Here is a 24,725-nt window from a genome sequence, read left to right as displayed (position 1 = left end):
AAAATCTTTCCCAAATCCTTAACCTGAATGTGGGGTTGTTATATTTCTGGCACCTTTTCTCTCTGCCATAATCATTGGATCTTCAATATATGGGAGATTCTTTTGGTTTAGTACTTTGGCCGCCATCAACCCTGACCAAATGACCAGAGAGTCAGAGCAGCTCTGCAGCTCCTGTTAATTCTAAAACAAAACAAATCCAGAGAGCTCACAGAGGTTATCAAAACCACAGTTAACTCTAAAACTAAAATAAAGCAAAACAAAATAAAACCAAAGAGCTAACAGTGGTTATAAGCAGAAAAACCCTATTGCATTGGAGGAAGAAAACTAGACCCATATGTGCCAGGGCTCTCCACTTTAGTGTGGACAAATCTCAATACTCATACCTAAGACTACACAATGAGCTGTAACCCTGACAATGAGGGGTAGCGGCAACGTTGAGACAAGTTTGATTCATAGCAGGACTTCACGACCAGAATGTGGTTACTGCAGGTGCTTGTCAGAGCTCAGAGCCCACCTGATGCTGGTGTGAAACAGTTCTGGGATTTTGCTGTGTCTGAGATCATCCAGAGAGTGAGCGCAAAGGAATGTTGTTATGCCAAGTTCATGGCACAGCTTGTTTGCTGGACCTTAAATCTGGAAAACAGGTTGTCTCCTAACAGTAAAAAGAGAGGGGTGGTATTGGCAGTGGGGATCCTGACACCACTTTGTGTCCCAAGAGTACTGCTTTTTTTTTTCTTTTTGGTAATCAAATCCAATAATTTTAAAAGCTTAACCCTGATTAACTCAGTGATGATGATTAGAGTTGTGAAGACATTTGCATAAGGAGAAAATTTTAGGCATTACATTTATCATTTTGGTCTCCAGGAAAACTGAATTATTTTCAAGCTGGAGGTTGGCCACAGTTAACACAAAGAAGTAGAATAGTGCCGGGTGCTTGGAGATCCTAAATGAATACTAGGTGATAATTTGACTTCTGGAAATAAAGTGGTTAGGCACACTTTTGTTTTTCCATAGTATTGTGTAAGCATTAATTCATTCAACAGATAGTTATTAAGCATCTACATTTTGCTAGACACAAGAGATAGAAAAATGAAAAAAAAAAAACCAGGCTGTGCTGAAGACCTTGCAATCTAATAGAGAGGTTATGATATATATACAAATAAGTTTGGTATGTCAGAGGGTTGTAAATGCAAAATAGAGGTTAGACATGCTAGGAAAAATCACAGGAGAGACATCACTTTTGTGGGGAGCAGGGATAACTTCATTCAGGAGTTGTGCTTTCAAGGAAGGGAGAGAACAGGGTGATGGATTGAAAAGTTGATTCCAAGCATTTGGGTTGTCACAAATAAAGGCACAGAAGTGGGAGACTGAATGGCAAGGACTGGCTTGAGCATGTTTTGGTAAGAGTGAATAGGTCAGTTTGGCTGTAAAATAGAATTTATAAAAAGAAGTGATCTTAGAAGACTGGAAACGTACGATAGGTTGGACCAGGTCATGGTAAACCTTGAGTTGAATTTAAGGCACTGAGAAAATTGGGCTTTAATAGTGCTTTAGGAAAATTAGTGTGTCAGCAGTATGCATGGTGAATTGAAGTGGGGATGGACTGGAGGCTAGTTAGGAAATTATTCTAATGCTCCTGGGAAGAGGTAATAAGGTGTTTAATTAAAGTGATGACAGTAAGAATGGAAAGGCAGGGATGAATTCAAGAGATGTGTCTGTCAGTAAACATTTATTAAACCTACTGTGTGTCAGGAACTGTGCTAAATGCTGGGGATACAAAAAGGAAGCAAAAGACAATCTCTGTTTTCCATGAATTTTGAGTATATGTTAAGTGATTTGTAAACCTAAAAGCATTCCATAAATGCCACTTTTTAGATTGGTTAGGTATAGAGAGTATCCATTGTGTATTACTGTAATGATGTCATTTGAGGTATATTGATCAGACTTTTACAAAAGTACTCAGTGTATGAGAAGTGATTTTTGGTTCATATTATACATGAATATTAGAAAAAAAAATATTCTGTATCCTTCTAATAACATCTACAGCAGGCAGACCATCTAGACCATAACCATGTCTTTCTTGGAGTCTAGTTGTTGGAACCAGTGTGTAAGGAAAGAGTGAGATCAACAGCAAAAATGTCACAATGCTGAATTTCTGAGCTACTTGCCTATATTCCTTATGGCATGTCTCCTTCCAGCCCCCATCCCAAATTCTAGAGTCTAGGGCGGGGCTGAACATATATGTGGTCCTGTCTTCATTAGGTATACAAAGGCAGAGAACCAACTAGAGCATTAAAGGTTGAAGAATGAGACAGTTTTTCATCTCTTTCCTTATACTTTCTTCTTAATCCTTTACAGTCTGCCTTGCAGCCTTAGAAACTGCTCTCCAAAGTTACCAGTGATCTCTTAACTGCCAAATTCAATGGCCTTTTCTCAGCCTCATTTTTGTAGCCTTTGACACTGATTTCCCTCTTCTCCGTTGACACTCTTTAGGTTTTCAGGGTACCACTCTCTTGGTTCTCCTCCTACCCATCAGAACAGCTCTGTGTTCTTTGCTAGTTCTTCATCCAGATCACACCCTCTAACTATAGGTATCCCACAAGTCTCTGTCCTGGGCCTTCTCTTTTCCCCGTATATTAGTTTTCTGTGCTGATGATTTTCAAATCTGCCTATCCTGACCTCTAATCTTGCACTTCCAGCTGCCTTTCATATATCTTGAACTGCATGTCCATTTGAAAGTCAACATATACAAAACAAAACTCATCATCTTTCCTCCTAAATCCTTCCCCCTGTCTTTCCTATTACTGTTGAGATTTCCATCATCTTTCCAGTCCCTTAAGGTTTGTAACCTAGGTGACATCCTCTACTCTTCACTGTTTTCACATTCATCTCCATATGCTATCCAGTCTGTTGCCAAGCCCTGTCAATTACACCTTTGAAATATCCCTTGAATACTCTCACTTCTCTTCTCTTATAGTGCCACCACCCTGAAGCAGATCCTCATCACCTCATGTTTGGACTGTTGCAGTAACCTGTTAGTGGGTCTGCTTGCTTCAAGTCTCTCCCCACTCCAATCCATCTTCCACTCAGCTGTCAAAGTGATTTTCCTGAAGTGCAGGTCTCAAGTCTGTCACCTATCTACTCATTAACTCCAGTGGCTCTCTGTGATCTTCAGGATGAAATGCAAAATCCTCTGGCGTTCAATCCCCTCATAACCTAGCCTCTCCCACCTTTCCAATGTTCTTACACATGTCCTTTTCTCCTCCTGGTTTCCTTCAAGTCTCAATGAAAATCTAATCTACAGGAAGCCTGTTCGAACCTCCCTTAATTCTAGTGCCCTCCCTCTCTGAATTATTTCCTGTTTATCATATAGAGAGAGAGAGAGCTTGTTTGTACATATTTGTTTGCTTGTCTCCCCCATTAGAGTGTGAGCTCCTTGAAGTCAGGGATTTTTTGCCTCTTTTTGTTTCTCCAGTGTTTAGTACAGTGCCTTGCACATAGTAGGCTTAATAAATGCTTATTGACTGACTGATCATAATATTACATTTTAGCTCCAATATGATCTTTGGATAATTTTTTAACTTAGCACAAGCATTTAACTTTTATTAGGTGCTAGGAGGTTTACAAATACCATATAGAGTTAGAAAAGTTGCCATCATTGCCTTTGAGGTTATTAGAAGATCGAGAAGAATAAGACTCAAATACAACTCTTGGCACTTGATATTTGATGTATCAAACAATAAAATTATGTAGTTTTATTGTATACAGAGAGAACCCCAAGGAGGCTTTTCATCATTCATATTGTTGACATAGCATTATGTTTCTAACAAACCACTCATTTAGGGAATAAGAATTTCATTTAGTTCCGATGTTGTTAATTTAAATGCTGTCTATCCTAGTCTACTTTATTCTGATTTGCTGTGCCTTCTTAATAAGATTCAGTTTAATTCAGTATATATTTATTAAGTAACTTTTGTATGTAATGCATTGTGGTTTGCCTAGAGAAAACAATGATGAAACAAGGTACAGTGTCTGATCTTAAAGACTTTATACTCTAATAGAGGAGATAAGGAAAATATAAGGAATATATATAATATATATTATATATAAATATATGTTTATATATACATATGTAAATAAGGAATCTATATAGATAAGGAAAATAACTTGCATACAAGTTATAAATACATAGAACAATGCCGAACAGTGCACTGTGAGAGATAGGAGAAAGTATAGATCACTTCTAGCTAGAGGTATTAGGAAAGGTTTTTTGGAAGAGAAAATACTTGAATTCAACCTTGAAGGATGGGAAAGATATCACTAGGTGAATGTGGAGGGAGTTTTGTTTTTTTTTTAAGCAATTAGGGTTAAGTAACTTGTTAAAGGTTACATGGCCAGTTATTTCTGGGTGTGGTGCTAAGTATCGGAGCCCGGATTTGATCCCCAGGTCATCTCGACACTGGAGCCAGTGCTCTTACTCGCTGTGCTACCTGGCCGCCCCAGGAGGGAGTTCTTTGTAGGTATCAGGGACAGCCTACAGAGGCCAAATCCTCTCAGTAAAAGAGCAGAATCTGTGAAATGAGGTAATTAGTGTAAACTTCAAATAGTATGAGATAAATTTCCAGGCTACTGCTAAAGTCATGTCATCTGTGCTTTAAGGTTTACTAATACTATATCCATATGAATATAGGTTACCATCAAATATAGACTGTGCCTAAAAAGAGATTTTGTTGAAAATTATCACATTAAAAACACTGGCATATATAGGAGAAAATTGTTTTTTCTGAAGTAAGGTTCTACTAGCAAACTCCCACCCATAAGTCTCATATAGCAAATTAATGAGAATTTAGGAAAGTGAGGAATTTTAGAATGGCAAGAAGGCATTAAGCAATTAGGCTTGAGAATGTGGTAAATACATTTTTGAAGATTCCAAATATAAAAACTTACACAAACATGGCATAATAATTATGTGAAAAATATGTTAATTTAATAAAGATATTTTTATAGAGCTTCATGGAATATTCAGTTGCTGCCAACTTTCTCTGCTTTAGACTAGGTCAGGAGTTCTTAACCTCGGGTCTATGAACTTTTAAAAAAAAGTTTGATAATTGCATTTCTGCATAATTAGTTTTCTTTGTAATCTTACATATTTTATGCATTTAATAACATTCTGAGAATGGGTCCATAGGCTTCACCAGATTGTGCAAAAGGGGTCCATGACATAAAAGAGATTAAGAATCCCTGGCCAGAGCCTTAGGTTCTAGCAGACAAATAGCAACTGTTCAACACAAATAACAGCAAAACTAACAATGTATCTGAAAATGAAAAAGGCTCCCTTCAGACTCAACAGCTTTTGATAATTCCCTAAGTTTGGTTCTCTCTCATGTACAAGGAGGACGCTTTTTAGCTATTGCTTTGCAGTTCATGTTTTCTGGCTATGGCTCCACATCCCTGATTTCTTCCCTTTGAGCAATATCCTATTGAGGTTAAATGTAAAAATAATGTTGCATAAAGAGCTAGGAAGATGGCTTTGGGAAAGAAATGGCTTGCCAGCTCCTGTTTCTCTCAGATGTCCCTTGCACATGACCATGGTGAAACAGATGGTGCTTCCTGGGCCTTTCCTTTTAGCTTTTCTAGCACTTAGCACAGTGCCTGGCACCTAGTAGGCACTTAGGAAGTGCTTATTGACTTTACTTTTCTCTTCTGAAGCACCATAGCATGGTCTCAGCCTGCTACTTCACTGTATCACCTTGACTCCTAGACTGCCTCCTTCTCTGAACCCCCAGCTAAAATCTGCTTCCCTTTTTCAAATTTAAAATTCTTAGACTCTTAAAGCACTTAGAATTTTGGACTATCTGGATCTTGGATCTCTCATTTGCTTGTACTTATTACTACTTAGCTTCTATTTATACTTATTTTTTGCTTGTTAAACTTTCCCCCTGTCCCTCTTCCCCCTGTTGTGACTGTTGTGTTTTTGTCTTTATCTTTGTATCTCTAGTGTCTTGCACAGTGTTTGGCATATTTAGTACCAATCTCATATATACAGATGAAGCCTAGAGTGTTGAGGTTATTGGTTTTTGTTTTGTGCCTGTGGTTTCATTGATTTAGGGTGCTCATAGTGAAGAAATTCCCTCTACCAATTCATATTGGTCACTGCTCTATAATTTAATAACCTTAGATAGAGTATTCTGGGGTACTGATAAATTAAGGTTTTTATCCAGGGTTACAAAGCTAGCATGGATGAGAGGTTAGACCCAGGTTTTTCTGACTCTCAGACCAACTGTCTATCTGTTGTCTGTCCCTAAGTGACAAGTTAAGATTATACAAGTAGATATTACCTGTATGACCCTTAGGAAAATAATTTTACCTCTTTAGTCCTCAGTTTACTCATATGTAAAATGAAGAAATTAAACTAGATTACCTGTAAGGTCACCTTTTTTTTTTTTTTAAGCAATCGGGGTTAAGTAACTTGTTCAAGGTTACGCCGCCAGTTATTTCTGGGTGTGGTGCTAAGTATCTGAGCCCGGATTTGATCCCCAGGTCATCCTGACACTGGAGCCCATGCTCTTACTCGCTGAGCCACCTGGCCGCCCCCCCCCCCTTCACATTTTCTTTTTAAAAATAAATGTTTATTGATTTAAAAAAGATTATGAAAGTAAAATTGGGATTTGAATTGAGAACATTTGACTCCCAAATCCAGTATTGGAAACAAATGAAAATTTTTCTCCTTGCCCAAGCCAATCTAAGAACCCTATCTCACCCCTCTTTCCTCATTCCTCATCCCCAGCTAGGTTCTAAGCTCTCATATGACTGCAAACTAAGCAGCTTAGAGAGCTTACTCACCCAAACTCAAGTACTACTTGAGTACTACTCAAGTTTTGGAGATTGAGTTCTTGAAACTATAGGACTTGAATAGGTTTTTCATGGCTGAGGAGATGTTAGAGAAGAGTCACTCATATCTTTTAGCCCCTTCAATTCCTAAAGCTCTCATTCCTTAGCCTAGCCTCTGGATTCTATCACTCCTAGCACTCTCTTCTACCTGTTTTTCAGTCCTGACAAGAGCCTCCCATTGAGCAAGCTGCAGACTTTCTGATGAGGGCACCTCCCAAGGATCCCCTTACACCACTGTCCTGTTTCCCATCTCCCACTCATTTCTTCACCCTATGCTTTAGTGATCCTTCTCTCTTGGTTATCTTTCTGCCTTTTGGACTGATCCTTCTTATTCTCCTTTGCAGAAGATTCATCTGTGTCCTACCTTCTATCTGTGTATAGCCCAGAACTCAGTCCTGGTCCCTTTTCTCCCTGACATCTCTGCAGTATTTTGACACTGATGGTCTCTCCTCCTTGACTAATGCCTCACTTTTTGAGATAACCCTCCTAGTTTTCCTCTTACCTGTCTGACCACAATTTCCATCTCCTTTGCTGAATCCTCTTCCAGATCATGAACTCTAAACTGTAGGTGGTCCTCAGTGTTCTTTTCTGGACCAAGAGTCTTCTCCCTCTTTTCTACTTTACTTGGCAATTATATCAGTTCCTATGGATTTAATTACCATCTTTATGCTGATGATTCTCAAATATACCTGTCTGCCCCAGTCTCTCTGGTGACCTCCAGTCTTGCATTTTCAACTGCCTTTTAGACATTCTGAGCTAGACATCCAGTGGATAGCATAAACTCAACATATCCAAAATTTAATTCATTACCTTTCTCCCTGATGCTGCCACCACTTGTGGTACAGGCTCTTATCACCTCACCTCGATTATTTCAGTAGCCTGCCAGTGGGTCTGCCTGCCTCAGACTCCCTCCATTCCAGTCCATCCTCCATTCAGTCAATTATGTCAACACTACCCCCTCCCCCACTCAATAAACTCCAATGGCTCTTACTGCCTCCAGGAGAAAATACAAAATTCTGTTTGGCGTTCATGGCCCTTCATAACCAACCTCCTTCCACCATTCCAGTCTCCATACGTCTTACTCCCCAGTATGTACTCTTAGATCCAGTGCCATTGGCCTCCTCTCTGTTCCAGGAATAAAACATTCTATCCCCTGGCTCTAGGCATTCCCCTGCCGTCTCACATGTCTGGAACACTCCCTTCCTGACTTCCTTGGCTTTCTTCACGTCCCTGCTACAACCCCATCTTTTATAGGAAGCCTTCTCCAACCCTTCCAGTGCCTTCTCTTTGTTAGTTATTTCCTACTTAATCCTGTATAGAGCTTGCTCTGTATATATTTGTTTGCATCTTGTCTCCCCCGTTAGATTGTAAACTCCATGAGGACAGGACTGTCTTTTGCCTTTTTTTGTGTCTCCTTTGCTTAGCACAGTGCCTGGCACTGTGGGTACTTCATAAATACTTATTGATTGATTATATATTCTCTTTCTTGGTTATCTCATATGATTGTATGAATCTATGCAAATGACTCCCAAATAAATCTACCTATTCAGCCTTAATTTCTGAGCTGAATTCCAGTCCCACATCTCTGTGTGCTTGTTTCGTATCTCCACCTGGGTGTCTAGGAGGTATCTCAAAATCAACTGATCCAAAACCAAGCTCATTATTTTTCCCCTTTAACTCAGCCCTCCTGACTTCAGACAGTGAGGTTCCCAAACTAAGAATCATCCTTGACTTGTCATTCTCATCCCATTTGTATACCCAGACCATTGAAAAGTGTTATTAATTCTACTTCTTCAAATCAGCACAACCTCCTTGGACCAGCTACTTACTATTTCTTACCTGGACTAATATTAAAATGCCCTTTATTGGTCATCCTGTTTCCAGTCTCTCCTCCTTCAAGCCATCCTCTACAACTGTCAGATTGACACTCTTAAAACATAGGTCAACCCAGAACATAGGTTCTTATGTTCAGGAAGTTTGCATGGTTTCTCATTGCCTTTACAGATTTCTCTTTGTTGCATTCAAAACTCTCCAGAGGTTGGCTCCAGCCTATCCTTCCAGACTGATTACACATTATTCCCCCTTGGGTCCTGGATAGTCTGGCCAAACTGGCTTTCCCTGTATGCTGTCTGTCCCCTACTCTAATACTTTTGAGCAGGCTCTTCTTCAGGGTTCTAATTCGCTCCCTCCTCACCTGTACCTCTTGGACACCTAGTTCCCTTCAAGGCTTAAGTTCAGTTTGCCTCTTCTTTCATAAGGCCTTTCCTAATTTCTCTACACTTGTTTGTGAACATGTTGTATCCCTCTGGTGGAAAATAAGTTCCTTGAGGTCAGGGACTTATTTAATCTCTCCTCCACAGCCCACCCTCAGCACTGTGCCTTCTACAAAGTAAGTGCTTAATAAATGGCTGATTTATTGATTGATTGACCCTCCCCTCCATCTCTAGTGATCCTCATTAGCCTTGTAGATACGGGATGTGAGAAGTTTGAATTGGTGCACTTTGTAGTAAGACTCCCTGTGTCATCAGTAAGGGTGTCATCTTTCACAGGCTTATTTAGCATTTATTGAGCTGCTGGAGAAGCTGCTGTTACTAAGGAGACCAGTGAGGCTTAAGCTATAGCTGGGGTACTGACCAGATGATGATAGACTGGATTCAAGTTATATACAAGCCAGCTTTTCAGATGAGGGGTGGGGCCCCATTCATTGCGCCACTATGAATGATAAAGATAGTGTTATGGCTTTCCTTATATTGTTAGGTTCCTGAATATACCCTTATGTGCTTCAACCATGTATTCTGAGTGTAGTATAATAAGGATAGATTGGTGTTGCTAAAGTTATATTAACTTTTAGCTCATTCACTGCTTCACATGGACACTCTAGGGAAGCAACTGAATTATTCGAGGCTCACTAGATAAAATATGGTAAGCCAGATAGTTATTTGGTTCTGCTTGGGTAGCTGGTTTAACCTTTCCTTGGTTTTCCATGTGTTAATCTGCAGAATAGAGAATCCTTACTTCCATATGATACGCTATGCAGCCAGTTGGGACTTAGTAATTTGGTGGTAGGAGTTTTACAGAAAAATCATTATTCTTTAGGCAGATGACAAAGTAGTGGATTTATTTCCGGATATGAAAATTCAGAACAAAAAATTATCTTTAAAAGACTTTAAGGACATCCGGTGGATTCTTTTAACCACATTAGTAACACTTATGAGTCTTCCCCCATTGTCCTCCTTCTAATGCACTTTGACCTTTTGGTTACTAAAATCTCCAATTAAATCTGCAAGGCCAGCCACTGCCTGTGCACCAGGAGGCAGAGATGTGCTGGTTGTAAGAGCCTTCAAACCAATAACATATAACATTTGCTTTAGAATTATTTTGCCGCAGGTACAAACATGTTCAGTGTTCAAGTCATTAATTACTTAGTTCTAATCTGTTCATATTTTGAAGTCTTTAATCTCTTTTGCTACCTTGTCCATGTTGTGAATGCTTAGGTCTCTTGTGAGAGTAAAATTATAGTCTATGAAGAGTTCATCACAGTGTAGCTTTAAAACCTGAGGGATGAATGACTGCTTTTCTATTAGCATAATAGTTTTTTCTCATCCTTATTTATTTGTGTCACTCTCCTGCTCAAACATCTTTAGTAGCTCCCTATTGCCTCTAGCATGAGATTCACATCCCTCAACTTAACATTTTTGACCCTTCACAATATGTTTCTACTTCTCAGTTCAGCCTCATTTTATACTGTTCCCTTTCCTATGTACTTTTTACTCCATCCAAATTGGACCACTAAGCTGTTTGCAAAACTTGACAGTACATTTCCTGTTTCTCTGTACCCACATAGGCCACCTCCATGCTAGAATGTACTCATTCATCTTTCTCTTAGACTCCTTGTTTTCCTGTGTGCTCATGTGCTGCCTGCTATGATCTCCTCAGGTGTTAGTTATGGATCTCATCCCTCCTTGGAACGGGGACTGTTTTGTTTTTGTTTTTTTATTCTAAGTTTCTAGCCTAGTGCCTCACATGTAGTAGGTTTTTAATAAAATTTTGTTGAATTTAATTGGTGTAGATGGGGTAGAAAGAATCATAGAATCTCCCAGTTGGAGTGAAGCTAAGCCATTGTCATAGTCCAGCCCATACCTGCATGGAAATCCCCTTTACATCTGTGAGGAGTGGTCATTCAGCTTCTACTTGAAGACCTTTGGGGAAGGGGATTCCACTGTCTCCTGAGATGCTTCCTTATACTTTGGGATAGTTCTAATTGCTAGGAAGCTTAACTTTTTATATCTATATATAGATAGATAAATACACATGTGTGTATATATATATATTTCAATTTACCTCTCTATATACACATGTTATATGAGAGAAAGAATGCACAAGTTTGCACTCACACTTAAAATCAGTTTCCCTGCAACTTCTACATAGAGGCTAAGACCTTAACATACTTAAACACAGTTATATTGTTGGGTCTCCCCTCCTCACCTCCCACCCTTTATTGTAAGCAAATAGTACCTGGTTCATTCTGTTGACCCTCATAGTATTCTTTCCGACACCCTCACCATCCTGACTCCTCTGCCTTCTACCACCTTCTAATTTGGCAAAGTCTTTCCTATAGCATTGTGCCCAGAACTGAACACAATATTCAGTATGGTCTGACCATGGCAAAGTACAATGGGACTGTCACGTCTTTTATTCCAGACACTATTATGGCTTTTACTGTTACAGTTTAAGATTACATTTAGCTAATTTTGGATGCCATGCCACACTACAAATTTATATTGAATTTGTATTCTACCAAACGTACTCAGATTTTTTCATATTATGTTGTTTCCCATCTTGTATTTGTACAGTTTTCTAAACTCAGTTATTTGGATTCAGGTACTTTTGCCCATAAACTCTACTTTTATCCCTCTTACATTTCATATTCTCAGATTTATCCTAAGGTTCTAGCCTATTGGAATTTTTTGTATTCTTCTCTCATTTAGTACATTTGCTATGCCTCCCAGCTTTGTGTCATCTACAGATGTGATAAGCATGCCATTTATGAATTAATCTGAATTATTGATGAAAGTGCTAAATAGCCCAGGTCCAAGGATGCCCTTTCCCCCTAGAAATCTCTTCAAGTCGATTTCATTCTATTAATGACCTCTCATTGGTTCTAAGTCTGAGTTTTACTTAATCATCTTGTCCACTTCTTCCAATATTGTTGACCTGGATAGCATGAGAGACTTTATCGTATGCTTTCCTAGATTAGGTTTCCTATGTTTATAACATTCCTCTGATCTATCAGTTTAGTGACTCTGACAAAAGAGATACATACTGTTACCCCCAGTTTAAAGATAAAACTGAGGCTCAGAGAGATTAGGTGACACAGCTAGTAAGTGGAAGAATCCCGGGCTCTTTACGCTATGTTACACTTTTCTTTTCTCATTCTATGTTCAAAGGTGAGAATGTTCTCTCTTGCTTTTTTGTGCTCTCTGGTTTTGCTTCATATCATGAATTTATATAAAAGTGCTAAGACTTCAAAAACATTCATGGATTAAAGAACCTTGTGATGTAGATAGGATACTAATATTCAGTTATCTCTTGGGAGAAACTGGTTTGGCAAAGTATTTAAATTGCTAGTCCAAGCAAAGCCACAGTGATAATCAGCATTAAAATAAGAATTAAGAGATTATACCCTGTTTAAAGAAAATTCTTTGCTGTTCTCAAACCTCATTAACAATTAGTGAAAAACTGTAAGGACAAAAATTCCCTTCTTGGTAATATCTCCATGGCATTACAGTAGTTCAGGGAATAGTTAAATATTCTAGCATCACCATCAAAAGCCAATATCCTTCAGTGTTTCTCAGAACTGGCTCATTGGGATAATAGTTGTCCTTAAAGTTTCTTTCGCCTTCTATCATCTGCCTTATTGCACCTGAGAGAAGAGTATTTGCTACCAAGATGTCTGATTCCATAAAATTTATCTTCTTAGTAATAATAGCAGCTTGAATTAGCAGTGTGGTGTAGTGGAAGTAGCCCCGGATTTGTATGATTTTAAGCATTCATTTACCCTCTCTGCGACTGAATTTCCTCATCTGTAAAATTAGAGGTTGTATGATGTGACCATTAAAGACCCTTCAATCTCCAGATCCTGTGGTTTTCATGACAACCTTGTGAGGTTGACATTTTAAATGTTGTTCCCATTTGGCAGATAAAAAATCTGATCCTAAATGCATTAAGGTGACTCACCCAAGATAATACAACTAGTAAGCAAAAGGTCTAGGACTTGAACCCAGGTCTCCGGACTCCTGGTTTAAATGGGCAGTCTTTCCCACAATTCTCTTGCTGTCAGAGAAAGAAAAGTTCTTTGGTTCTTTACAGAGAATATACATGCTTTTGTCCTAGATCATGTGAACTATGGCCTTTGTTATTTTTCCTTGACTCATTTCGAAGTGACCTTTCTTAGAAAACTTTTATTACAAAGAAGGCTTTGTTTCTACAGGAATATGGATGGAAGGGATGCTCCTCTGTAACAGCACTCAGCTCAGAAAACTACAAGTTAATGAACTCCTAACAATTTATTGTAATTAGGTAGAGCTACTGCCTTAAGAAATACTATTCAAACATATTTTAGTCTCATTTAATTCATTTCTCACTAGAAGAATCTGGACTCTTAGAGATCATTTAGTCCAGCCCCTTACCTCAATACTGAATCTATAGTATCCCTAAACAAATAATCATTTAGTCTTTGCTTGAAGACCTCCATACCTGGAAACTCCTTTATAAACACCTTATCAAGGCATTTAATTCCCTTTTGGGATAGTTCTTAACTATAAGGAAGATCTTATGTTGAGCTGAATTACATCACTCTTCTATACACATTTGGACCTAGGGCAGGACAGAATAAGTCTAAATAAACCTCCTCCCTAATAGCCCTTCATATAGTTAGAGACAAGTCATTTCTCAGCTGTCTCCCTAACCCCTTCACATTTTTTCCACCTGTTGGTTTTTAAGGAAATGTAATACAGTGACTTTATTTTTTCTTAGTAAATCATCATTGTCTTATATCTTAGAATTGGGTGTCTGTTCCCAGAAGAACCTGATCCCCACTACCCTACCCCCATTTTCCCATTTGTAAATACAGAATTGAGTGTTCTTTTGTCAACCAAGTAAGTAAAGTAGGATCATTCTTTGTGGCCAGTTACTCTTTGGGGTCATAAAAACAACAGGCTTTCAGTATAAATTCTTGCTTATTTTGTTGGGTCATGCCATTTGTATCTTTATAGGAAGCCAGAGAATCAAGTAAAGAAAATGATCCAACATTAAATAGTATAAGAGCTAAATGTGGATTCAAAGAAACACTGTCAGTCTGATTAAAACAAAGGTTTTATTACAAAGTTTAATTATTATAATTTTCTGGTAAATGTCCTCTGGCTACAAGTCTGTCTCCTAAAATACCACCATTTGTTTGGCAAGATTCTTAAAATAATAAGTCTCTATTCACAAGACTTGGTTTTATTTTAAACCACTTAGAAAGATGTCAGAATGCTAGAAGCCTACAGACAGAAAATGCCCAATTTCTCTTGGCCTTTGCATGTTCAGGACAGCTCCAGAGAGACTGGCATAGCCTCTGTAGCTTAAATGCTATTACTAATTGGCACAACACCTGCAATCAATTAGGGAAGCTTCAATTACCCAAACCAAAGCCGCCCACCCAAAGATTAATTTTCTGCTCTATTTCCTATCAAAAACATAGCATATTTCCTCTCTTGTTCTTCCACGAAGTGCAGTGCAGATATTTAAGTTGCATCGTGTTGTTAATTGTATTTGTTCCTTCAGTTCAGCAGCATTTTCCTTTTGATATCACGCCCACGAGTTCTTTCAAAATTAGTCTTTTTTTGTTTTTGTTGCCTTTCAGAAATGCTGAGAGCACGGAGAATAAGACATTAGAACAACTATCCTTTGAAGGATTGCCCCCCCCCCCCAACTTTTTGGTTGAATGGTACAGAAAAGGCTCTATGTTTTGCTTTATGGGATCCAACTCCTACTACCTGAAAACCACAAATGATGATAGCTCAATGGCATTCCAGAATTTAATAGCCTTTCTGTGTGGTTTTCTTAATTTTGTTATCTATAACTGTCCCGTGACCTAGGCTCTTGAAAGCACAGCTTTTTTTCCTCCTCTCACTAAAAGTCATGTCTTGGTTTGTATTTTTCAGAACTGGAACAAGCCATAAATCGGGCTGGTATTGTCCAAGCAGATGTGCAGCCACCAGGTAAACTCATAACATTTTTAATTTGCCTAGTAATGGTGGGATGGATTTTTGCTATTTAGAAAAGACATTTTTATTGTCTCATGGACCATATACTAATTATACTGGATTTATTTCTTAATAACTGCTATTACATAATTGCCAAGGAAAGTTTCAAGATGGACAGTTTGTGAGTATTTTAACTTAGATACTTTGCATGTTTGCCTCATTTCTGTTTTGAATACTTAAAATGGGCATTAAAAATACAGAAAATTAGATGGGTTAAATATGCAATTGAATATGAAATATCAGTAGATGTTTTGCAGGTTTTACCAAGCACCTATTTAGATGCCAACTCAATGGGAAAATACTGTTTATTTGTGGATTATTTTAGTTGATATCAGCTTCTTTGTACAAAAAGCAAAGGACTGTCTTTATAGCCAAAGAGTAAGCTACTTTAAGGAAATTTGAATTGTCTGAGACTGAATGATTTCTAGCTTTGTGAATGGCTTATTAACTAAAAGTTTCATAATTTGTGGCAAAGTTCCTTCTCTCACTAGGCCAGATAGCTTTCTTCCTGTTGTGAGGAGATTGTGAAGTCATTTAAGTGTGCCCTAAAGGCTGGCACAGCATTCTAGCTGTCTTAGATTTCTGGATTCCAGCAGAATGCCTGGGCTGTTTAAAACTGTGGAATTGCACAACTGAATTTTGAATGTCATTTTGTTCACTTGGGGTTGGAGGTTTGAAGCTGAAACCTTGTCTTATTGAATACTTTCATTTTTTTTTCCATAGGATTAAAAGTGTGGTCTGATCCATTTGGAAGGAAGTGAAGATACTTGTGTCTGATCTGAATGGGAAAATAAACAACTTCATATCCTCTGTGCTGCAACAAATATAGATCATCTCTGTGGAGTGATAGATAATTCAAGAAGACAGAATTTTATAATGGAGTAAATACTAGTAGTTTCCACAAATATTAATTCCAAGAATTAATATTAAATTTTTCTGAAGTTTCAAAACACCATTAAAGCAAGTTAACTATTAGGAAATTGGGGGGGGGTGAATTTGTTGACTAAACCTCTCCATTCTGGGTAGAAAATATGATTTAAATATGGGAAGGACAGCACACTTGGGAAGATCTTTTTGGTATCTTGTGTGTTGCCATTTCTCAAACAGGATACTGAAAAGAAGATTTCAGTAAGCTGATTCACAGCATGTGAAAATGTCAGAACGAAGAAAACCATTTTGGACTCTGCCCTGTGCTGTTCATGAACAAGCATAGTCCCTCTTAGTCATGTCTTGTTGAAGACTATTTAATTTTTGAATGTAAATATGGAGTAATGTAAATGATAGGTCACATGATTTAGTGGAAAGAGTATTGGGTCTTCAGTTGGAATTCTTTTATTTGAATTTCAACTTTTCTACTTACCGGCTATATGACACTAGATCTCTAGATCTCAGTTTCTCCACTTGTAAAAAGGGGTGAATTGAACAAGATAATCCAATCCCTTCCCGCTCTAACATTCTATGATTAAGTTACTTTGCATACATGGTGGAAGTAGATGTAAGATTAATAAAAGTGTAAATGTGTACATTAAAATCATTTGTTTAACTTTGCTATTGTGTGAACAGCTCTGTTTGAATATTTCCTTTGCTAAACAGATTAAATCATACCAGGAAGTCATACTTGGCTTAATAAGTGGTATGACTATTATCTGCAAATATTTGTTTTCAAGGGAACATTAAAAAGGTAAATCATAAATGTCCCAGAGGTCTACTGTAGGCATCCATCGTATCTTGTGGTATACTGCAGTAAAGGTGTACAGAAGTCCTATGTATTCCACAAGATAATAGAATTCCTTATCACCTTTGGACACCTGCCTGCAAATTCATCAGCACATTAGGACATCTACATTCATCAGTACCAGGAGCTTTCAGCTCAGAACTCAAGTGCAGAATGCCTTGGTGGCTCTTTTTAGGCCACTAGTGATGAAAGGATAAGGCAAACAGCTATAGAGACTATTAGTTCATTCTAAATTACAGCACACCCTTAACCTCTGTGTATTGGGAGTTAGACCACAAAGCTTTGATTTTCCAGTGACCATACAGATGAAGTACAATATTAGGTCGGAATGTAGAGAAGAGAAATAAGTTCAATTAGCTATTCTTACTTGAGGGTTAAGAGTAGAAGATCCCAACCAATAAAGGGTATTTACAGTAGATCTTAAAGCAATACAAGCAGCTTCCCACTTCCATATATATAGTCCAGCTGCCACCACAGTCCTCACCTCAGTGGGAAAGAGTATATATTCTGAGTTCCCACTCTTGTTTAGAGACTTGACTAGCTATAAGTCCCCCAGTTCTGGGTGACTTCTAGGCTTAAAGAAAATTTAAAAGTAGCTCTTCACAATAAGGCTTGATACTTCTAGATTAAGTTTATAGCTCTCTTCCATTTTCATTTGCTTGGATTCTCTTATTTTTAATCAGTTTACTTATTTTTCTTAAACTTAATTAGCATATCTTCAAACCTAGTCTCTGAGCTTCCCATGCCTGTTCCATATTTTAAAATGATTCCTGTCTAAAGGAATCATCTCACATTCAAGGTTTCCATGTTACTGATGTTCTCTGCCTGATTCTTGACCTTCCCCACCCCCATTGTCTGCCTTTCTGTGACCTCAATATCTTTGAATTCCCAGTCTTGCTTTCTATGTATCTACCTTCTGCACACTTCTTAGCAAAACCAAGGTTAGCAATAGGGAACCACCTATGATTCAACAGGGAATGCTTTACAGAGGCTCATATGTTTGGTTACTTTCCCTACCACTTGGATGTTTAGTAATACTTGAATTAAGTCGTCTTTTAGAGTAAAAACTCAAAAGCCTGGCCTCTAGGATTGGAGTGGGTTTGGGTTTCTTTTTTTTACATCACCTACATAACCTGCTGTATCTCTCATCTAAGCTATTCCTTATGGCAAAGAATTTTAAGAGGAGGGGGCGAAGCCAAGATGGTGGAGTAGAACAGGAAATTCTGTGAGCTGCCACAACCACCTCCAATACCTGTAAAATATGACTTTAAACAAATTTTAGAGCTACAGAACCCACAGTGACAGAAATCTCCTGCTGAAGGCAACCTGGCAGGCCAAGAGGAAGGGTCTATCTCTCTGAACTGGGAGCCGAGCACAGTCCTGTGTGAGCCGTACCGAGCCTGGGGCAGCCCAGACCAGCCAGAGCAGACTTCAGGAGAGTGGATCACCAGCAACTGTGGCAGTTTCCAGACTTCTCAACCCACAAACACCAAAGAGAAAGTAAAAGGTCAGGGGCGGCCAGGTAGCACAGCGAGTAAGAACACTGGCTCCAGTGTCAGGATGACCTGGAGATCGAATCCCAGGCTCAGACACTTAGTACCCACCCAGAAACACCTGGCTGTGTAACCTTGAGCAAGTTACTTAACCCCAATTGCTTAGGGGTGGCCAGGTGGCTCAGCCAGTAAGAGCACCGGCTCCAGTGTCAGGATGACCTGGAGATTGAATCCCAGGCTCAGACACTCAGCACCGTACCCAGAAATAACTGGCCGTGTAACCTTAAGCAAGTTACTTAACCCCAATTGCTTTAAAAAAAAAAAAAAGAAAGTAAAAGGTCAGTGGGGAACTCTTTTGGAACTGGCCCCTGCCCCCAGAGTGAGAAGTGTAGGAGTGCAGCACGTGGCTGCCTCTGGAGCTCCTGGCCTGCAGATCATAGGGCGACCAAGCAACCATTCTGAGGGTAATTGCTCCTGCTTTGACCTGCTTGGATCTGGATTATGGTCTTGGGTGGTGGTCCTGGGGTGTGTGGCGAGTGTGCCAGAGCTTGGGGTGGCTGTAGAGAGGGTGCCCTCCTCAGACCTCTGACAACATTTGCGAAAACCCCATCAATTTGGGACACAGCTCTCTCCACTCTGGAAGCAAAGTTCTGCTGTGGCAAAGAGCTCAAAAGTCAAGTAATTGGCTGGCAAGATGAAGCACAATCAGACCACAGAATCCTTTTTTGGGGACAAAAAAGATCAAAACATAGAACCAGAAGAAGTCAACAAAGGCAAAACTCCTGCATCAAAACCTTACAAGAAATACCAACTGGTTACAGGCCATGGAGCAGCTCAAGAAGGATTTTGAAACTCAAGTAAGAGAAGTGGAGGAAAAATTGGGAAGAGAAATGAGAATGATGTAAGAAAATCATGAAAACAGAGTCAACAACCTGACTGAAGAAAATAACACCTTAAAAAATAGACTAACTCAAATGGCAAAAGAGGCTCAAAAAGACAAATGAGGAGCAAAATGCCTTAAAAAGCTGAATTTGCCTGATGGAAAAAGAATCTCAAAATCTCACTGAAGAGAATGATTCCTTCAGAATTAGATTGGAGCCAGTGGAAGCTAGTGACTTTATGAGAAATCAAGATGCTATTAAACAGATCTAAACAAATGAAAAAATAGAAGACAATGTGAAATATCTCATTGGAAAAACCACTGACCTGGAAAATAGATCCAGGAGAGATAATTTTTAAATTATTGGACTACCTGAAAGCCATGATCAAAAAAAAGAACCTAGAAATCATCCTTCAAGAAATTCTCAAGGAAAATTGTCCTGATATTCTAGAACCAGAGGGCAAAATAGAAATTGAAAAAATTCACCAATTACCTCTTGAAAAAGATCCCCAAAAGAAAACTCCTAGGAATATTATAGCCAAATTCCAGAGTTCCCAGGTCAAGGAGAAAGTATTACAAGCAGCCAGGAAGAAACAATTTGAGTATTGTGTAAACACAATCAGTATAACATGAGATCTTGCAGCTTCTACATTAAGGGATTGAAGGGTTTGAAATATGATATTCTGGAGGTCAAAGGAGCCAGGACAAAAACCAAGAATTACCTCCTCAGCAAAACTGAGTATAATGCTTCAGGGGAAAATATGATCATTCAGTGAAATTGAGGACTTTCAAGCATTCTTGATGAAAAAACCAGAGCTGAACAGAAAATTTGACTTTCAAATACAATTAGCAAGAGAAGTATGAGAAGGTAAACAAGAAAAAGAAATCATAAGGAACTTATTAAAGTTGAACTATTTACATTCCTACATGGAAAAATGATAATTGTAACTCATGAGACTTCTCAGTATGAGGATAGGTGAAGGGAATATATATATATATATATATATATGTATATATGTTTATATAGAAGGGTGTATGTGTGTATAAATACATATGAGTATGTGTATATATGTGAACATGTATACATAGAAAGCACAGGATCAGTTGAATAGGAAGGGATGATAATCTAAAAAATAAAATTTAAGAGGTGAGAGAGGAATATAATGAGAGAAGGAGATAGGGAGAGATAGAATAGGGTAAATTATCTCATATAAAAGAAGCAAGAGAAAACTTGCAATGGAGGTGAAGAACAGGAAGGTCAACCATACTTATTGAATTTGGCTTGAAGAGGGAATAACATACACTCAATTGGGTATCTTATCCTACAGGAAAGTAGGGGGGAACAAGATAAGAGAGGGGGATGATAGAAGGCAGGGCATATTGGGGGAGAGGGTTAGAAGCAGATACCTATGTTGAATTGCTTATCTTCCCAGTGGGGGTGGGTGAGGAGGGAAGAAGGGAAAAAATCTGGAAATCAAAGTTTTGGAAACAAATGTTAAAAAAAAATTTTTTTTAAGTTTTTTACATGCAAAAAAAAAGATTTTAAGAGAAGGGAAAGTAAATTTAGTAAAATTAGCCAATGTATTAAAAACATCCTGCATTATATACAGTATTCTATACCTGTAGACTTCCACATCTGCAGAGAAGCAGCGGGAGGTGATTTCACATCTCTTTTTTGGGGGGTATTTTCACATTTACCTGTGTTGTTTCCATTTCTGTTTTAGTAATTTTGTATATAATTTTTCCTAATTCTGCTTACTTCACTTTATACCGATCTTTACACATAATTCTTTGTATTCATCATATTCAAACAGCATACTAACATTCCAGTATGTTCATTTACCACATTTCGTTTAGCCATTCTTCAGTTAATGGGTATTGTCTTTGTTCTTGGTACACAAAAAGTACTGCTGTAAACATTTTGCTTTAGATGAGGCTTTTCTTTTGTCACTTTCCTCCTTGAGAGTATTTGCCTAGTAGTGGAGTCTAGTGATTTATAGCCTTTGGAGTGGAATTTTTCCTATCTTACTTATGATACACAAATGCCTTGTTCCACCCTTGATCCTTGCTCCATCCATCCTGCCTTTCCAACCTGTTGCCAAACTCAGTCTTACTCAGGTTAACAGCCTGATAGCACCTTATAGAAAATCTCTTATTTATTTTAACAAGTATTTAGTTCTTTTTTATATAGATGAGGAAATGGAAGCACAGAGCAGGCCAGAGATTGGATTAAGTTCTTTGAATGCTCTGGTTTCAGTCTCAGCCACTGGGCTGATCTGCCTCCTGCAAATGAGAGATATTAATATACTGGCTAGATTCCAACTAGAAGTTACAACTGTTTGCTCCCAAGGAGAGGTAAGATCAATGCCTGATATATTAAGGGAATTCAACAAATATTTTTTTAAAAGTATAATAATTGAATTTGCCTGAGGATATCCTGGAGCTACTCTGGCCTCCAGATGATGTAACAAGAAAGGGAGAGATGCTAAGAACATGACCCTAGGGCTCCTACCAATGATATCCCTACTACTATGATATCACTACTAGGTCTAATAATGATAAATAACCTGTACTAGTGCTATGTCCCAGGGCCCTGCGCTAAGAGAAAAAGGAAAAAAAAATACATATGTACAGAAATATTGATAGCACCTCTCTTTGCAGGGGCAAAGAACTGGAAACTGAGGAGGGATGCCCATCAATTAGGGAATGGCTGAAGAATTTATGGCATATAAATATGATAGAACACTATTGAACTGTAAGAAATGAAGGGAATAGTTTCAGAGAAACCTGGAAAGACTGAGATTGATGCCGAGTAAAGTGAGCAGAACTAGAAGAAGAATTTAAACACAATGACAATATTGTAAAGACCCTCAGCTTTGAAAGACAACAGAAACTCTGACCCACTACAGTTCCAGAAGACTCCTGATGAAACAGATATCCATTCCCCACAGATGATGGACTCAGCACAGATTGAGATGTTCCAGGGATTTTGTTTTTCCTGCTTTCCCAAAGGGGTCGTGAGCAGGAGGGAGAAGATCTTTTCTTTAAGAAAATAAAAACATCCCAACTACTGGGTAGCACCTTATGCTTATTCGTTGTATCTCACTGGACCTTGGAGTGGGAGAGGTAGAGGGAAAAAACCTTGACAATCAGTATTGTGCAGAAATACTTCCTGCATAAACTGAACTGACTTTATTCTGCTTCCATGAGAATGTGTAAAGCAGCATGGCCTGCTTTATACAGTGAATCAGATTTAAGTTATCCTATGCATCAGTCAGTTCCAAAAGATTCTATAGAATGTCCGCAGGTGTTAGCAGGTCTCCTGACTCTCAGAGGATCTTCAAAAAGATTTCATTGACAGCTTTTTGTTTTCGTGCCCTTCGTTTCTGTGTAGAGCACAGTCCAGTATTTATCCCCACTCTCCCAGAAACTGAACAAAGAAACAAGTTGAGAAAACCAAATGACAATAGTGACCTTGTCTGGCTGTGCAGCATTTGGCCATTGCCTTCCCATCACTGCCAAAAGGATAGAGGTAAGTGTGATTTTCTGTTCTCCTGAGCCAAGATTAGTCAGCTTCCTCTTAGTGTCCTATCCATTTCCACTGTTGTAGTCATATAAATTCTTCTGGTTTTAATTAATTCGCTCGGCACCAGTTCTTGTAAATCTTCCCCTGTTATTCTGAATTCCTCATAGCATCTTGCACAATCATTCCATTTCATTGGTGTGTTACAGTTTGTTCATCTATTCCCTAATCAGTGGGCACTCACTTTGTTTCCAGTACTTAGCTACCATAAAAAGTGTTGCTGTGAACATTTTGGTTTATAGTGGCCCTTGATGTGTTTATACCTTTGGAGTGTATACCCAGCAATGACTCTAGGGTGTGACTGATTTCATTCCTTTTTTCACATAGGTCTCCCACTTTCTTTTAATAGAGGGATGCTGTAGTTACTTTGGTCTGCTAAATTATGGTGAAACCTTCAAAGGCTATTTAGGTGTATAGGTCTGCTTGCCCCTACACTAAAGGGCTCTAAATTGCTTTGCTTTTTGAGTTCTTCTGTCCATCATCGTTTTTTTCTGTCTCCTTTCAAAAGGTAGGATGGCACAATGGATAATGCTGGACTTGGCAACAGGAAGACCTAAGTTCCAATCCTACCTTAAGCTGTTTATCTGTGGCAGTATCACCCACCGGGTTTAGCATGAAACTTCGGACCTCCTCTTCAGCAGCTTGGAGGCTGCCTTCCCTCCTGTTAAAAATAGCACCTATCCCACAGACATGTTGTAAGGCCCTAAGGAAATAATGATCATAAAGCACTTTGTAAACCTTAAAGCAATAGACAAAGTTAGCGATTACTATTTTTTTTTTAATTTTTTAAAAGCAATCGGGGTTAAGTAACTTGCTCAAGGTTACACAGCCAGTTATTTCTGGGTGTGGTGCTGAGTATCTGAGCCCGGATTTGATCCAAGTCATCCCGACACTGGAGCCGGTGCTCCTACTCGCTGTGCTACCTGGCCGCCCCTGTTAGCGATTACTATTGATCCCACTTGTCTTCAATGTGCCTACCTCCTTACATTGGTTTTTCCATTTTATCTCTGTTGCCCTTGGGAGTCAAATTAAACAAGTTTGTTGCAATTACATGTAAAATTGACCCTCATTTTTAGTCTATTTAAGGGATTTTTAATCTGTGTATTTAAAAAAAAATATTTTGATCACCTTAATTTAGTGTGATTTTTTTTGTGTGGTGTTGGGTTGTGTTTTTTTTTTTTTTTTGCAATTTACATATTTTATACATTTAATATCACTATTCAAAGAAGTCTGACAGCTAGGTTATTCAGTGGATAGAGTGCTGGGCCTGGAGCCAGGAAGACTCATCTTCGTGAGTTCAAATCTAACTATGTGACCCTGGGCAAGTCACTTAACCTCTTTGCCTCAGTTTCCTCATCTGTAAAATGAGTCAGGAGGAGGAAATTGCAAACCACTCCAGTATCTTTGCCAAGAAAACCCCAAATGGGAACACAAAGAGTTGGGCTTGACTGAAAAAAAATGACTAAACAACATTTCTAGGAAGAGAGCCATAGGCTTCATCAGATGAGGAAACTTAGTCCCAGAGAAAAGAAGTAGTTTATCTAGGGTCACACAACTAGTAAATGTGTATGGTGAAATTTGAAACTGACTTATTTCCAATCCAATACTTTACCCATACGTATAGCACAGCGTGAGCATAAAGACTAAATTTATAATGCTATATAAATTGGTAGAATTTTCTGGGGCTTTTTTTTTCCCTTCAGAAAGGAATCACCTACAGCAGTCTTATGTTAATCTTTGAACTGACCTTTTATTTATTCCTACTCCTCCCCCTTGCAATTTCTAATAAATATTTTTTCAAAAAAACCCAGCTATTTTGGAGGGAGCCATTTAC

At 38.5% G+C, this 24,725-nt stretch overlaps 1 protein-coding gene across 1 annotated transcript in view; it reads left to right on the top strand.

Moving 5' to 3' along the window:
* SMIM20 (small integral membrane protein 20) overlaps positions 1 to 16,748 on the top strand; it is a 17,999-nt gene extending 1,251 nt beyond the window's left edge. Inside the window, exons 2-3 of the mRNA XM_069068918.1 lie at positions 15,099 to 15,155; positions 15,924 to 16,748. Coding sequence (XP_068925019.1) covers positions 15,099 to 15,155; positions 15,924 to 15,961 — 95 coding nt within the window. The 3' untranslated portion in view covers positions 15,962 to 16,748. The remainder of the gene's footprint in view (positions 1 to 15,098; positions 15,156 to 15,923) is intronic.
* Positions 16,749 to 24,725: the final 7,977 nt, after the last annotated feature.

This window comes from Petaurus breviceps, unplaced genomic scaffold (genome assembly GCF_028583685.1).
Source record: "Petaurus breviceps papuanus isolate PSGF00001 unplaced genomic scaffold, PetGlider_PUasm1.0 140, whole genome shotgun sequence".
Classification (NCBI taxonomy): Eukaryota; Metazoa; Chordata; class Mammalia; order Diprotodontia; family Petauridae; genus Petaurus; species Petaurus breviceps.
The sequence above is the reverse complement of the archived record's forward strand: the minus strand, read 5'-3'. Positions and strand labels throughout refer to the sequence as shown.